The 17146-nt window shown below is 34.9% G+C and overlaps 1 protein-coding gene across 1 annotated transcript in view; it reads right to left on the bottom strand.

Moving 5' to 3' along the window:
• The window catches only part of LOC150101923 (uncharacterized), a 1001066-nt gene that overhangs the window by 45868 nt on the left and 938052 nt on the right, over positions 1-17146 (bottom strand). The window contains exons 145-147 of the mRNA XM_090399931.1: positions 16013-16129; positions 8333-8416; positions 2845-2964 (exon numbers count right to left, since the gene is read on the bottom strand). Of these exons, the coding sequence (XP_090256057.1) occupies positions 2845-2964; positions 8333-8416; positions 16013-16129 (321 nt within the window). The remainder of the gene's footprint in view (positions 1-2844; positions 2965-8332; positions 8417-16012; positions 16130-17146) is intronic.

Raw genomic sequence — 17146 nt, 5'->3', positions numbered from 1 at the left:
AAGTGGATGCTGCTTTTGACAGGGTGGCAGACATGGAATCAATCCTGCTAATGGGTGACTTCAATGCACATGTTGGAACAGATGACCAGACATAGAGGGGTGTGGTTGGGAGGAACGGTACCCCTGACCTTAATGCGAATGGGTTGAAATTATTGGACTTCTGCTGTACTAACAGCTTGTCCATAATGAATACCTTCTTCCAGCACCGAGAAGTCCATAAGTATACCTGGTATAGGGATACACTAGAACAAAGGTCTCTGATTGACTTCTTTATAGTGTCAGCAGACCTATTTTCCTCAGTGTTGGACATTCATGTGAGAAGAGGAGCAGAACTGTCAACTGACCATCACCACCTTGTTGTGTGCACTCTACGGCTTCAGAAACCAGATGCTACCATCAACGCTGGTAGGCCTAAGCAGCTATACCGTGTGAAATGGGAGACATTGGAAAATGAGTCTGTGAGGAAGAATTTTGCAGGACATTTCCTCCAGGTTCAAAGAGATTCCCAAGCATACTGCAGATGTTGAGAAGGAGTGGAAGCTGTTCAAAACAGCTGTCACTGCCTCTGCACTCTCATGCTGTGGCAGAAAGTGGCTCGACGTGGCAACGGGCAGTGAGAAAAGGACACCTTGGTGGAACCAAGAAGTCCAAAAAACTGTCTGAGCAAAAAAGGAGTCCTACCTAACATGGCTTAGAGTCAGGTCACCTGAGATGCGTTTGCGGTATGCTGAGGCAGTAAAGACAGCAAAGCAGAAGGCTTGGGAATCCTTTGGAGAAAGATTAGACTCATCCTATGCAAATGCAAACAAAGTATTCTGGCAGACCATCCGCCACCTTCGAGGGAGGAAATCGTGCACAGCAAGGGCAATTAAGGCCTCTGATGGTGCACTTTTAACAACCGAGAAGGATATCCTCCACTAATGGAGGGAATACTTTGAGAGTCTTCTTAACCCGGGTGTCCCAGCAGTTGTGGACATCCAAGAGGTGCAGATCGGGGCAATGACTAGTCTCACAGCAGAAGAGGTCCATTTAGCAATAAAATCGCTAAAAGCAGGCAAGGCTGCTGGCGATGATGAAATTCAGCCCAAAATGCTAAAAGCCTTAAATCAAGACGGTGTTATCTGTCTGACTCGAGTGTGTCAGGCTGCTTGGATATCTGGGTGAGCACCAAAGCAATGGCAGACAGGCATAATAATACCAGTCTTCAAGAAGGGAGACCAGAAGGATTGCAGTAACTATCGTGGCATCTCTCTGCTCAGCCTGCCTGAGAAAGTGTATGCTAAGTGCTTGGAAAGACGATGCAGGAGCATAGTTGAGTCAAAGTTCCAGGAAGAACAACTGACCAAATCTTCACTTTAAGGCAAGTCTTTGAGAAATCTTGGGAATATGCCAAGAATGTCTACACATGTTTTGTGGACTTGGAGAAGGCATATGACCGGGTTCCTCGGGATAAGCTTTGGCAAGTAGTACAGGAGTATGGAGTGGATGGCGAACTATTAGCTGCCATCAAGTCCCTGTATGAATGCCCAGAGTTTTGTGTCAGGGTAAACAGCACAAAGTCTGAGCCAAGGGTGTGTTCTGTCACCCCTCCTTTTCATAATATTTATGGACTGGATTGATAGGCACAGCCGAGGCAGTGAGTGTGTCAGAATTGGAAGATGTAGCATTGGATGTCTGCTTTTTGCAGATGACCTAGTTCTGCTTAGCTCTTCCACAGATGACCTCCAGCGGACCCTGGATAGGTTTGTAGCTGTTTGTGCAGACACCGGAATGAAGATCAGTGTGGCCAAAACTGAAACATTTGTGGCCTCAAGACAACCATCCCAGTGCACTCTACATGTAAGTGGAGTCCCAATGAGGCAGGTGGAGAAGTTTAAATACCTTGGGTCCATATTCACGAATGATGGAAAATGGGACATAGAGCTAGATACTCAAATTGGCTTAGCAAGCTCAATATTGCGGGAGCTTGGCCGTTCGGTAGTACTGAAGTGGGAGTTAAGCCAGAAGGCAAAGCTGGCTGTCTTCAATACAGTCTATGTCCCCATCCTCACCTATGGTCATGAGAGTTGGGTAATGACCAAAATAATGCGGACACGAATCCAAGCGGCTGAAATGAGGTTCCTTCGAGGGGTTGCAGGGCTGGCAAGACTCGACAGAGTCAGAAGCTCTGTAATTCAGGAAACCCTCAATACTCAACCGCTGCTTCTCCATGTTGAGAGATCACAGTTACGTTGGTACGGGCACCTGGTCAGAATGCCACAAGAGAGGCTCCCCCAGCAGGCCCTCTTTGCCAAGCCAGAGGGTGGGAGGCCACGTGGAAGGCCAAGGACTCGCTGGATAGGTTATATCCAAAACCTTGGGTGGTAACGTTTGGGAATCCCACCAGAACACCTGAGCTTGGTGGCAGAAGATCATGACCATTGGAAGTTCCTCTTGCAGCTGTTGCTCCCACAACCCAATTAGGAAAGGGGTGGGCCTTGAAGATATATGTATGTATGTATAATGTAATGAAACACAATGCAAGACAACATAAAAGGATATGCACTGTTCATACAGAAGCAAGTATAAATAAATGATTTCATGCAGCATTATCTATAATTCTGTTATTGAAAAGATGTATCTTAGCTTCTAGTAGTATTTAAATTATGTATAAGTCTTTAAAGTTTCATATTACTAAAATTCATTAAGTTTACCATTTCTATTTCATTTGAGATATAATTCATTTCAAATAATTCAGAGATATATCTTTTTTTTTTTTGTATACTCCATTTCAATATATTTAATTGTAATAAACTAATTATATCTTTGAATAATTTCTAAAGGTCAGATATTTCATTAACTCACGTTCATAACATCCAAAATTCTTATCATAAGGATCTCCAACCATGCTAGGTGGACAGGTGCAAATGGCTTCATGATTTGTTGCAGTACAGATAGCATTTTCACCACAAATATAACAAGGTGCTATTAAAATGAGAAATTCAAGATTAAAATGAGAAATAATTACAATAGCAAGGTAAATGATGGTAAATGATTTATGAATTAAATGATTTATTCATATTCATTAAATGGAGACATAACTTTACTGTGTCAGTGATATATTAAATGAGAAAGACTGATATTCAATTCTCAATAAAAGAGATTTCTAGAGGAATGACATATATTTGAATTTATATGAAGGGACATATAGGTATGTTAAAAGTTTTTTGTTTGTTTGTTTTTTCTCAATTTAAGATTAAATAATATCGTACTTAAAAAAAATTCCACAAACTTTGGCATACTTTTTTTATTATTATTTACTTGATCTTGATGGAGTCACTGGACTCATTGTGAGAGGGCAACACCATATGTCCTACCATCATCCAATGCTTTTGTTACTGTACTGTAAAAGGTAACCAGATTACTAATGAGATCTTACCAATTTTTCCAAAATCTTAACAACTACAGAAGAAATACAAACAGGCCTAAAATTAGATACCACTATTCTTCCGCCACCTTTATACAATGTCACTATTTTACCCTCCTTCCACTCTCCAGAAGTATCATTGCATCAGTTCATAATGGCACAATCAGTTCCATAAGACATTCCCTTAAAATACATGGTGAAATCTAATTATTCGGTATTTGGAATATATCCTCTTCATTCACTTTTCTTCTCCACTCATATCCATCTAGGAATAAAGCTTACTCTACCAGACTGGCTCTAATAAAGTGATCATTAAATAACTCAATGTCATCTGCATTTGGTCATCCCAGTCCCATTTCCATCCTGCAATGTAATCCATCCAACCATCATCTTACCTCCTACTTGATACATAGCAAAACACTCCTTCGGATTCTCTTTGGATTGCAGTGTTACTTTTCTTACACATATTCTAATTTTTCTCTCCTTCAATACTAGTTAGTTTCTTAGCTGAAGTCTTATATTTCTCAAGCAACTGTTCTCCACCTCTGTCTATATATGTCTTCCATAATATTCTTTTATATTATGGAAGACATATATAGACATAATATTTTTTTTCATCTGCAATTCCTGTTTAATTTCTCTGGTCATTCATTTGACTCCAGATTGCTTTATCTTCTTTGTTCAATGTATACAATCTGCTTGTTGTCAACAATTTTCACTAAACTACCACCCATGCACCACTGGCTTCTATTCATTCAAATTCATTCTTCTGTTGTACTTCTTCAAGCTGGTTTCTAAGAGTATGAAACTGCCATTATAATTACACATAAATTCCTTTTGTCTTGATATTTCTATTCATCTTCTAAGTCAGGATAACATGGTTACTCTCAACAGATGGGGACAAGTAGAGTGTCTCAGTCACAATCAGATCCTCTGATTTATGACCAAATTAAAAACTCTTGCTCTCCTCGTGTTCTCTCTACCACATGCTGCCTGAGACAGTTGTTCTTTAAGAAATCAAAAAATTCAGTTCTCTTAGTAATGCATGCTGCCTCCTTTGTCCAGTTTATAATCTATAGTTGAAGTCCCCCACCCCCATAATGATTACTAACTTCTTTGCACCTGCCAAACTAATTTGCATAAACATTTCCTTCTCATCACCATTTATATCCCTTGATCTATAGTAACATCCCACTAAATATTATTATCATTATTATTACGTGACACCTCCAAGGAGTCCAAAGACTCATCGAGGTGTCACATAATCACCTAAACACCTACTCTACAGCTCTCCATCTCCACCAACAATTCACTGACTACAGCAAACCGTATCATCTACAACAATGCTATCTACTGCCCATCACCACCACCACCACTAGTATTTTCACAGACAATCACAAACATCCATGCCTACTGTGGGATTCAAGCCCACAGCCTTTTGGTTGGAGAGCTGATATGCTAACCGCTCAGCCAATCCAGGCTGGTTGAGTGGTTAGTGTATCCTATAAATATCTTGTCTTACGAACACCTGTCCCACACTCTCTGAAAGCCTTTAATGTCATTTGAACTGTGATTCTCCACCCTGAGAGGGCACAGTTCATTTCTTATCATGTGTAACACCCCAACACCACATTTACCTTTTCTATTCTGCTGAAATATGTTACACCCTTTGATTTCTATCCATGTTAGAATATCCTGTTAACCAAGTTTCACTGATACAAACAATATTTTGGAGAGAATGGGTCGCTTGTTTCCTTTATTCCTAATGCTCCTAGAATTTGTATACAGAACCAGTGCAGTGGCAGTATTCTTATTGCTATTATTACTCCCTGCATAGTGAATTATGGTTAACAAATCCAAGAATAGTTAGAAGGTCGTGGGTGTGTAAGCACCTGTTAGAACCACTGATGGAATGGAATTAAACTAACAATTTTACAGTTCTATGTGAAAAGGCACACACCACATTTTCTGATCTGAAAAATGAAGATCCAAGTTGTATATTCAAATTTAAAACAAGTTACTGGTGGTTTAGGCATTTCAAGAATTGAAATGGAATCAAATCAAGTACACAGCATGGGAAAGTAGCATCAGCAGAAAAAGCTGCAACTAACAAATTTGTGGGAAATTTTGAAGAATTTGTCCAAAGTTATTCAGTATGATTTTTCCTTCCTTACCATACAGGTCCCCTTTCTTGCCTCACCCTTGTATTGTTTATGAGTTAGCTGGTCACCTTCTCCTTATATACCCTCCACAACATTTTATTTTATTTTTTTTTTGCAGCTCACGCTTAACAATACTACTCATCCATCTAACTCCTACTCAATTTACCTTACTAATCTTAGGTGTACAGTATGATACAGCTTCTTCCTGATCCCTGCGGAAAGTGAATAAGTGTTCCGCGATGTCAGTGAGCAAGCCGTATATTTTTAAACATGGAAGTGACTCTGGAAAGGGAATACTGCGGTTTATGACCAGTCACAAAAATTACCTGCAAGCTGATTACAACAATGGGTGCCATATCCTCTGTTCTCAAAAATGAATGAAATAACATCTATGTTGCAAATGTCAGTGACCAAGCCACATATTTTTTAACATGGAAATATTCATGAATTATCGTTAATTTTCACACCTCGAAATCTTTCAACATTCAGGAAAGGGAATACCTCTGTTTATGACTGGTCATAAAAATTGCCTGCAAGCTAATTACAACAATGGGCAGCATATCCTCTGTTCTCAAAACTGAATGAAATGACATCCGTGTTGCAAATGTTAGTGACCAATCAGCGAGAAAGTATTGAAAAAATTGAAATTGAAAAAATTGAAGATCAAGGTAGTCTGTACCCGGTTCTCAAATCTAGTAATACTGAATACTTTCTTCGCAAGTTCATATTGTTGGATGAAAGTGCTTGTTTCGAAACCGTAGTGCAGTGATTTTTTAAAAGTAATAGGCCTACAGATTTAAATTATAATATGAATAAGAGACAAGGGACTTTGTTTAATTTTGGTGTTAAGAAATCTTTTATTGAAGGTGTTTGTGATGCAACAGATAGTGATTCATCCACCTCCAGCCTACAAAGTGATCTCCAAGATGTACAAAAGGAGGAGAAAACTACCAGCATAAAGGAGAAAAAGTCTGCATTCACTTGCAAGTACGTATAATAATATTATAAATTTTTGGTGATCAGAATGGGATATGTCAATGAAAATCAGCACAAATTAATTTAATGATGTTGGCCTGAGGAAACTACAATATGCTACAAGATTTCATTAGTCCAATGACTGATAACTGATTTAAATGTAATTTCATATTTGTCAACATGTCACACTGTATACATAAGTGTACTAATACTCTTTATGATTATGCGATAATTAATTGTTAATTATTAATTAATTAATTATTGATACATTACAAAATAACCAAGGTGTTCTGTGAAAATTTCAGGATTTGTAAATTTGTAAGCAAACACAGTTTGCACCTGAAGTATCTTCAGGACTTCAGGACCAAGTGCAAGCAAACAAAGTTTGCTTACACTTGGATAGAGGATTAAACTAAATTTATTATAGTCTAACCAAGGGAAAAAATCTTCCAATATCTTTCTCTAAATCCAGAGTAATTCAATAAGGTGAGACACCTTTCAGCAACTTGTATAGGTAAATATGACTTCTCCATTGCTTCTGCCTTATATCACCACCTCTGGGTCTGGCTCCCACTGACGAGACCTCAATAAAGGTCGAAACCAGTCTGGGTAGTGGCCCTTCCCTTAATGCATAGCATTATACATGTCTGCAAGGAGATGTGCTGTGCATTATGGGAGATACTAAGACAAGGAGTAATGAGTGCTTGGTCCACCTTTACCATGAGTTGCCTCAGTCCTGAAGATACTTCAGGTGCAAACTTTGTTTGCTTACACTTGGATAAAGGATTAAACTAAATTTATTACAGTCTAACCAAGTGGAAAATAACTTCCAGTCCCTTTGGAAAAATTTAAATATTTCACGGCCCTATCGGAAAAAAAACATTGTAATACAGACATATATTATTATAATATTTATTGTATTTATATTCAAGATTTTGCATTTGTAAGCTTTTTGTGCTTCTTATTAATACCTTTTGAAATGAAACTTATATGAATATGCATATATTTACTAATATTCATTAAGCACCCAAATATGCAGGAAGCAAAATTTGTGAAGCAACACCAGTGTGTGATTTTTTCCATTAAAATATAAAAAATAACAAAAAAAATAAATAAATAATAAAAATTAAATACATTTCTTTTAAGATTAAAAAAATCTACTTAGTCTTAAAACATTTTAAATTTGTTTTCATTAGTTCACGCCCTCCTTGGGGGGCCATGGCCCACAGTTTGGGAAATGCTGCTATAGTGTGCCACATTAAATGATGTCTTCTCATAAGCGCAATTTTGGACAAATAGAATACACGTTAACCTAGTGTTTATATGGAATACATACAAAAACACTGCCCAATCTTACTTCTATAATTTCCTGTAGTTTTGTATTTAAGATACCTTATGCAGATTTCGAGAATCTGAATACAAATTTGCATTTTGTTTCTATGTTTAATAAAATGGTTTTCCATCTATAGAAACTGAAATATGTGAAGAAATGGTCACATCTTGATTACAAAAGTTTACTGCATGCAGAAAATATAGATTTAAAACTGTTGTCAGAAAAATGTATGACATTTTAGTTATAATTTGGAATGCAACAACAGGATTAACTTTGAACACTACCAACTGAATGAAAATATTACTTTCTTTGTTATTCAATTTATTGTAATTATAGAAGCATGATAGATACAGACAAATCCTTCTATCCTATGTAGAATTATGTAATAATTCTACATAGAATAGAAGGATTTGTCTTGTGTAGAATTATGTAATAATCTTAATAAAGGAAACTTACTAATGCACTCTCCACTTCCTGCATCACATTCTTTATCTGATGCACAATCCCTGTCAGTTTCACAAAGCTTCAGAATAGGTTTACCTAAAAAAATGGAAAATGTGGTTATTTAATTGTAATGTTGGTGTAACAACTAATGTATTAAAAAACATTATTCAAACATTTGAATATACAATGGTTTTCTGTTCTTATGCTTGAACTATCTATGTTCAAATGTTTAGTTTACGCATCAGAACAGAAAACTATTAAAATAGTATAAATATATGCACCAACCAGCAGCCATGAAGATAAAGAAATTGAAGAATTCTGTGACATAGTGTCCCGTACAATACAGCAGGATCCTACAGCTTACACAATAGCGATGGGAGATTTTAATGCAAAATCAAAATAGCTAGGAATAAAATAATAAAAAAATAAATAAAAAATAGCTAGGAAAAAAAAAAATGGAATGAGAGAGAGCAAAATAAAAGAGGAAATATGCTGTTAAATTCATGGTGTGGAAGAAACAGTTGAATGCTATGAACACATTTTACAAGAAAACACCAAAGAAGACAAACAAAAAGTCAAAAGTGAGACAGATTATATTTTATTGTCTCATATAACAATATTTAAAGATGTTTCAGTCATTATCAAATAGGCTTAGGAAATGATCACAGAATAGTTATAAGGAAAATAACAATAGAAGAAGAAATTTACAAGAAGAAACAGAATAAAACAAGCATGTAAAGCATATAATAATAGATGTTCAATGAACAATTTATTGGAGTATTTCATCCTGGAGGAGTAAATTTTAATACTAGAGGGATAGAGCAGGTTGAGGTGCAAGAGGAGAGTGTGTTCCAAATACTCTGGATGTCAGTAAAGCTGTGGAATTGGATGGTATTCGCCATGCGTTTTGAGAGCATGTGCTAAATGTGAGAGTATGTAAAGCATATTATAACGAACACTTTATTGGAGTATTTCATCCTGGAGGAGTAAATTTTAATACTAGAGGGATAGAGCAGGTTCGAGGTGCAAGAGGAGAGTATGTTCCAAATACTCTGGATGTCAGTAAAGCTGTGGAATTGGATGGTATTTCACCATGAGTTTGAGAGAATGTGCTAAGGAACTGACAGTTCCTTTGAACCTGGCTTTTCAATGAAAGTATGGCTACAGGAAAGGTGCCCAGGGAATGGAAGGAAGGTAGTGCCATTGCATAAGGGTGGTATCAGACTGGAAGTGTCTAATTATAGGCCAGTTTGTGTGTCATCAGTAGTTGTTAAAATCTTGAAGAAATTAGTTAGGGACCATATACAACATTGGACAGATGAGAGCAATGTTATCTGTGAGAGTTAACATGGATTTGTTAAGGGGTGCTCTTATTTTAGTAATATGCTAGCCTTTTATAATAAAGTTACAAGAGCAGTAGGGAAAGGCATATACTGCCATTTTCTTGGATTTAGCAAAGGCATTTGACAGGGTGCTACATGATAAGCTGATATCTAAGTTGCAGCACATGGGTTTGAATGTCAGGTTGGTCAACTGGATTCAGGATTGGTTGTCCGATAGGTATCAGAGAGTTGTGTATGGTGGGGCAGTTTCAAGGAAGCAGAGGGTTATAAGTGGGGTCCCACAGGGCTCAGTACTGGGACCTATATTGTTTAACCTTTATATCAATGACATTGTCAGTGGATTGCAGGGGGGGGATATTCAGTTGTTTGTGGATGATGTGAAGCTGGGAAGGGCTATTAGTAATAATGTAGATGTGGTAGCCCTGCAAGAGGATTTGAATAAGCTAGGCAGATGGGCAAATGATTGGGGGTATCGGATTAATGAGGTTTGAAACACATCGATGGGATATTTCATACTCTATTGGAGGAAGTAGGGGAGACAAGAGATCTGGGGTGATGATTGATAGAAACCTGAAATTCAGGGGACATATTACTGTTGGATCCTACTTCTTCTTAATCTGTACTTTGGATCCGACATTTAGTTATCACGATGTTCTTAACCTAAAAATATAGTTGCTAGTTGATTTCTAATACAAATATAGAGAAAATTTATATTTATAGACTGCGCCACTCTATATCTGAATTAGTTCAAAAATTAAAAAAAATCAACCCTCAACTATTTCTCCTTAATATATATATACTGGTCGAGTATATTTAACTAACTTAATTCACCCGCTTTGGTTCGAATATTTTATGAATGGTGCAGTAAAAGAGATTCAGGCAAAATACAACTTTAGATAAACAAAAACAAACATTTAATTTTAAAATCACAAATTATACACTTAAGATCAAAATACTAAATAAGTTGTTATAAACACTTCAGCTTTTCTGATAATAAAGTCATGCAAACTCAGACAATGGTAATTCTGTTATCTGTAATACAGTCTTCTCACAGTTCCTTTTAGCTATTTAATAAAGTTTCTTAATGATCATTCACATCAATATCTCATAGTTCTTTAAGTTTTAAATACAATAAACATTTCAGTAACACCTCTTTACAAACAAACACTTTTAATTTTACACTTCAGTTAATTCTCTGCAACAGTTACTGTTAGTATAGGGAATTTCTAGGATGAAACTCACACACTTCTCTGTATAGAATTATTAAAGGTTGGAATAATCTTACCGATAATCTTTTTTCTTCTTTAACTTACACACAAACACTTTTTATAACTGTAAACACTTAAACAGTATACGGCACTCATTAAAATAAATCTTCTAAGCAATAACTGAATTAATCGTTGGTCACTACACACATAAACAAACGTTGTTGCATAAAGTACTACTGATCAGTCATGAAATAAGGCAACATACAATAATTCCTTAACTTGAGGTTTTATATGCACAGTTGTTCATTCCTCTGGCATTCAATTTAATCCTTTAGGTACTATAATTCTTAACACCGTTATCATTAAACACAACTCTGTTGCCTCTAATTATTCTCTAGTTACTTCGTGCTATGCTTTAAGTTTCCGTGTGTCCTTGAAATGTCGGCCCTGAAATTAAATCTCAACTCAAGTAATCACTAGTCTATCCATATCACTTAGCTATCTTCCGTAGCTTTATTTATTATTCCGAAACTTATAAGCTAACTGCTTCTCGACTAGTAGACTTTGTTTAGCTGCTTGAGTGACTTGCCGACTCACTATTATTGCACTGTGATTTTTGAATGCCGAATGCTCCACTTCCAACCTAATGCCAATCCCTCTCTAATAAATCTCTAATGCTCTCTCTTTTCCAGCGTTCCTCGCTTTTTATATCAGTTTTTCCTGCCTAAATTCTTCTCGTGATCTCTTTAACTAATTCCTTTTTAGAAAACTTTCAGCTTTCTCCCCACGTTCTGTTCCAAAAACGTGCTTGTTCACTTACATACGTTTCCATGACAACCAAACAAAATATAATAAAATTGAGGTATTGCATAACGCTAAACTTCTACAAATAGGAATAAATAAGGAATATTTACATTTCAATTAATGCGCAGTTAAATTATCAAATACAAACTCTTATAATATTAACATAGTAATAAATAAAATAGCTTAATAATATTTAATACAGTATTTTCATTATTAATACATATATCTTTGATTAATTAATTAAATATTAGACAAAATTAAGGAGTTATATGAATATTAGTTTGTAAAATAAGTTGTTTACATTAAATAATATTTACAAGTCTAGCCTTTGTGATGGAAGATCATGTTGGATTCTGAACCAAATAATAATTACTCTTATCTCTATATAATCAGAATCCAACATTACAAAGGTGGTGAAGGTAACCCAGAGGATTGCTGCAATACTGAGAAGGACACTGACCTGCAGAAATAAATGAGTTATCATTCCGTTGTATCTGATCAGGATCTTATATCTGATCGTGATCTTATGCTCAGGTTTGGTCACCAGGAAGTGAAGGGAATAAATTAACTGTGGAAAGGGTATAGAGGCGGATAACAAAGATGGTTTCAGGATTGTACAATGTTAGTTATGAGGATCGACTGAGGGAATGTGAACTGCAGAGTTTGGTAGATAGAAGAAGGAGAGGTGATATGATTGAGACTTTTATACTGTTGAGAGATGATTACAGGGATGACACTGGGGAGTTTTTTCACTTGGTTGAACAGCGGGAAGGAGTGATGACAAGGGACATCCCTGGAAGTTACGAAAGGAAACTGTGAGCAAGAGGGTGAGGAGTGGTTTCTTTGCATGGAGGGTGGTTGAACCATGGAATGCATTGCCTGATAGAGTGGTGAAAGCAAGAATGGTGTCAATGAGTGATATGATAGGAGTGGTATGATAAACTTTGTGTTTCCTAGGCGAGACCTTCCGTGAGGAGTCTTTTTACTCCATGGAGGCCTGAATAATAATAATAATAATAATTAGTACCAACAAAAAAGTATATCAAGAAGAAATTGCAAAAAAATTATACAATCAAAGAAATGACATGAATGAAAATGAAAATCCACAAATGGATAATATATAGGAAAATCTTAATTTAATCATTACACATAATATTGCAAATGATAAAAAGGTTAAAAATAAAAACCTCTCAGAGAAAACAAGAAATTTGCTGGAGAAAAGAAGAAAACTAAATTAATTGGAGAAGGAAAAATAAATACACTAGAACTTAGACATAAATAAAGCAATCAGAAAAAATATTAAAGAAGATAGAAAAGAGAAGATAAAATGATACAAGAAACAATAGACAACAACAAAAAATTCTCATTAGGAAAAAAACAATAATAATACTAGAATATGAAAATGGATGAGATATTAAAGGTAAAAAAGCATAGCAGAAAGGGTTAGACAGAAATTATAAAAGCAGCAGTAGAAATATTAACAGAAGAACTAAAAAATCTATTTAATGAATGCCTAAAAGATAAAGATACACCAAATAGCTGAAACAATGCTATCAAGATTCTCTTGTTCAGAAAAGTGTAATAAGAAAAAAATAGAAAATTACAGAAGTATATAAACTGTTTATAAAAATAATAACTGTCAGTACAGAACAAGATGTACTGTGATTAGTCAGACCACATGAATTTTTTTCCAGTCATGGTGTTTCTGATACTGCTGTACACAGCAGTATCAGAAACACCATGACTGGAAAAAAATTCATATACGCAGATGACTGCCAAACTGATCCTTCAATTCCCAAGCATAGTTTGGGTCAGGAACAGCCTTCATTAAATGCTTCAGTCAGTTGCCACACACACACACACACACACACACACACAGGAAGTTATTTTTGTCCATACAAACCTTCTTAGACAACAACAATCTCGTTGCTGACAGAGTATCTTAAAACCACAGTTATGCCTCTTAGACAAGCAATGCGGGTTATTTTTTCACTGATTAAACACCTGGGATATCTCAACTTTCGAGAAACCAGTCAGCTCTGCTGTTTTGAAAATCATGGCCCAACCAGATGGGCACCCATAATAAGCTTTATAGAACTCAGAATGAGCCTTTATTCAGAGTTCTTTAAATTTTTCTATAAACAAAAAAGGTTTGTTTTTCCCATTGTAATCAACACAATTGATGATTACTGATCAGCAGAATTCTTAAACAGTTGCCTAGAGCACATTGGTTAATGCACATGACCAAGTATTTTGCATATATGCTATGTAAGTGACATTTACATATATCTGCATGAGATTTTCTAATTCAGTGGTATGTGTATAAGTAGATATATCAACTTTTTTTTCAACTGAGTGTAAAGATTCATACGTCAAATGATATATATATATACACACATAAAAAAAAAAAACAGGTCACTAACATCCACGAATCACAGGATCTCCAAAAGTGCCCGGTGTTGGATTCTGATTATATAGAGATTGGAGTAATTATTATTTGTTTCAGAATCCAACATGATCTTCCATCACATAGGCTAGACTTGTAAATATTATTTAATGTAATTCACTTGTTTATAATTTAATATTCATATAACTACCTTTAATTTTATCTAATATTTAATTAATTAATCAAAGATATATGTATTAATAATGAAAAGACTGTATTAAATATTATTAACCTATTTTATTCATTACTATATTAATATTATAAGAACTTGTATTTAATAATTTAACTGCACATTAATTGAAATGTAAATATTCTTTATTTATTCCTATTTGTAGAAGTTTAGCGTTATGCAATATCTCAATTTTATTATATTTTGTTTGGTTGTCATGTAGACGTATGTAAGTGAGCGAGCACATTTTGGAACACCACGTGAGGAGAAGGTTTATTGAAAAGAGTTTTAGAAAGAAATCACGAGAATAATTTAGGCGGGAAGAATGGATATATAAGTGATGAATGCTGAAATTATTATTTAATTAAGAGAGAGAGAAAGGAGAGGATTGGCATTAGGTTGGAATCGGAGCATTCGGCATTCGCGAATCACAGTACATTAATAGCGAGTCGGCAAGTCACTCAAGCAGCTAATAAAGTCTACTAGTCGAGAAGCAGTTAGTTAATAAGTTGTAGAATAACAATTATAGCTACGGAAAACAGCTGAGAGTCTATTAATTAGACTAGCGATACTTGAATTGAGATATAATTTCAGGGTCGACCTGTCAAGGACACACAGAATCTTGAAATAAAGCATCGAGTAACTAGAGAATAGTAGAGGCTGTAAAATTGAAGTTTACCGTTAGCTGTGTTTAGAATTGTAGTGTCTAAAGAATTAATTGAATGCCGGAAGAGTGAACAACTGTGCATATAAAACTTCAAGATATGGAATTATTGTGTATTGCCTTAATTCATGAGTGATCAGTAGTACTTCATGCAAGAACGTTTGTTTATGTGTATAGTGACCGTGAATTAATTCAGTTATTGCTTAGAAGAATTATTTTAATGAGTGCCGCTGTTTAAGTGTTTACAGTTATAAAAAGTGTTTGTGTATAAGTAGGTGAAGAAAAAAGATTATCGGTAAGATTATTCCAACCGTTAATATTCCTATACAGAGAAGAGCGAGAGTTTCATCCTAGAATTTCCTTATACTAACAATAACTATTGAGGAAGTTAGCTAAAGTGTAAATTTAAAAGTGTTTGTTTGTGAAGAGGTGTTACTGAAATTTTTGTTGTATTTGGAACTGTGAGAAGACTGTATTATAGAGATAACAGATTTACCATTGTATGAGTTGAATGATTGAATTTATCTGAGGAGTTAAAATATTTGTGATATCTTAATTACTGATTTGAATTTAAGTGTAAAATTTGTGATTCTAAAATAAATGTTTGTTTTTGTTAATCAAAGGATGTATTTTGCCTGAATCTCTTTTACTGCACCATTCATAAAATATTCGAACTAAAGCGGGTAAATTAAGTAAGTTAAATATACTCGGCCAGTATATATTTTAAGGAGAAATAGTTGAAGGTTGATTTTTCTTCAATTATTGAACTAATTCAGATATAGAGTGGTGCAGTCTTTAAATATAAATTTTCTCTATATTTGAATTAGAAACCAACTAGCAACTTATTATTTTGTTTAAGAACATCATAGTGACTAACATGTCGGATCCAAAGTATATCTGCATAAGATTTTCTAATTCAGTGGCTGGTATGTGTATAAGTAGATATATCAACTTTTTTTTCAACTGAGTGTAAAGATTCATATGTCAAATGATATATATATATATATATATATATATATGTATATATACATGCACATAAAAAAAAACAGGTCACTCACATCCACGAATCACGGGATCTCCAAAAGTGCCTGGAGGACAAACACACCTATAGCTCCCAGGAAGATTTGTACAATGTGCATCAGGAGCACAAGAATGTACATCACATTCATTGATATCTATTAATAAAGGGAATACATCTTAGGAAAATTCATTTAAGCAATAATAATGAATATACATCAGTAATTAAAAATTTTATTATCTTTTTTTTTCATTTCAAAATTAAAATTTTAAAATACAGTCATTTCTCAATTACTTGAACATGTTTTAAAATTAATTTTCTGCTCCAGGAGTCAGATGACATGCTAACTCCTTCAAGGATTGGTTAACTGAAGGTTTAGTTATGTAAACATCAGACAACTAAAATCACTATAATGCACTTTTTTTCAAGCTTTAATACTGAATGGTTAGTGAACAGCCACGTTAATAATAAACTAAATTTAAATAAATAAATTCCACAGTGGGATTTGAATACACAGCCTGTTAGATGGAGAGCAGGTATGCAAAAAAATTATTTCTTAGACTTATGCATTGGTTATACATATTACTTTGGATGTTTAATAGTTTATAACACTAAAATATATAAAAGAAACAAGTACTTGATTACCAATCTGATGATGTTTAAACATCAGAATGCCACCACTGAAACATTCTCATGGTTGGAGGAATCATGATTTGATTGTAAAAGAGGAAAATCTTTCCTTCAATAGTAAAGGGGTGTATTTTTTTTTCTTAGGAAAGAAGAACTCTACTGACATTTTCCTTTAAGAATTGGAGTTCATAGTTGTTGAAATGTACCTTGTGAGGAAGGCTGTTCCAAAGGACAAATGTAGATGGAATAAATGAGGAAGAGGAGAAACACATTTAGTGTTTGCAATTTTACTAAAAAATGATGATGGGAAGCTGTTGCTCTTATTTAACAAGCCCAACAGAACTCACTTCACCCACTGTGAGACAGTGTCGCTGTCATCCAAATCACTCTCCTCTAGACAGCATCAAGAATTTTTAGGGAATTTTTGGAAGCACCATCCCAAACATGTAAATAGTATTCTAAGGATAGGCAGATTTGAGGTACAGAGTATGCAACTGGTGAAAGTAGTATCATTAACAAAGAGAATGCCTCATTTTTAAGAGGA

Source organism: Typopeltis vanoorti, chromosome 11 (assembly GCF_054136105.1).
Source record: "Typopeltis vanoorti isolate ZY-2024b chromosome 11, IOZ_Tvanoo_1.0, whole genome shotgun sequence".
In the NCBI taxonomy this organism is placed as follows: Eukaryota; Metazoa; Arthropoda; class Arachnida; order Uropygi; family Thelyphonidae; genus Typopeltis; species Typopeltis vanoorti.
Note: the sequence above shows the minus strand (reverse complement) of the source record. Positions and strands in the feature narration are given on the sequence as shown.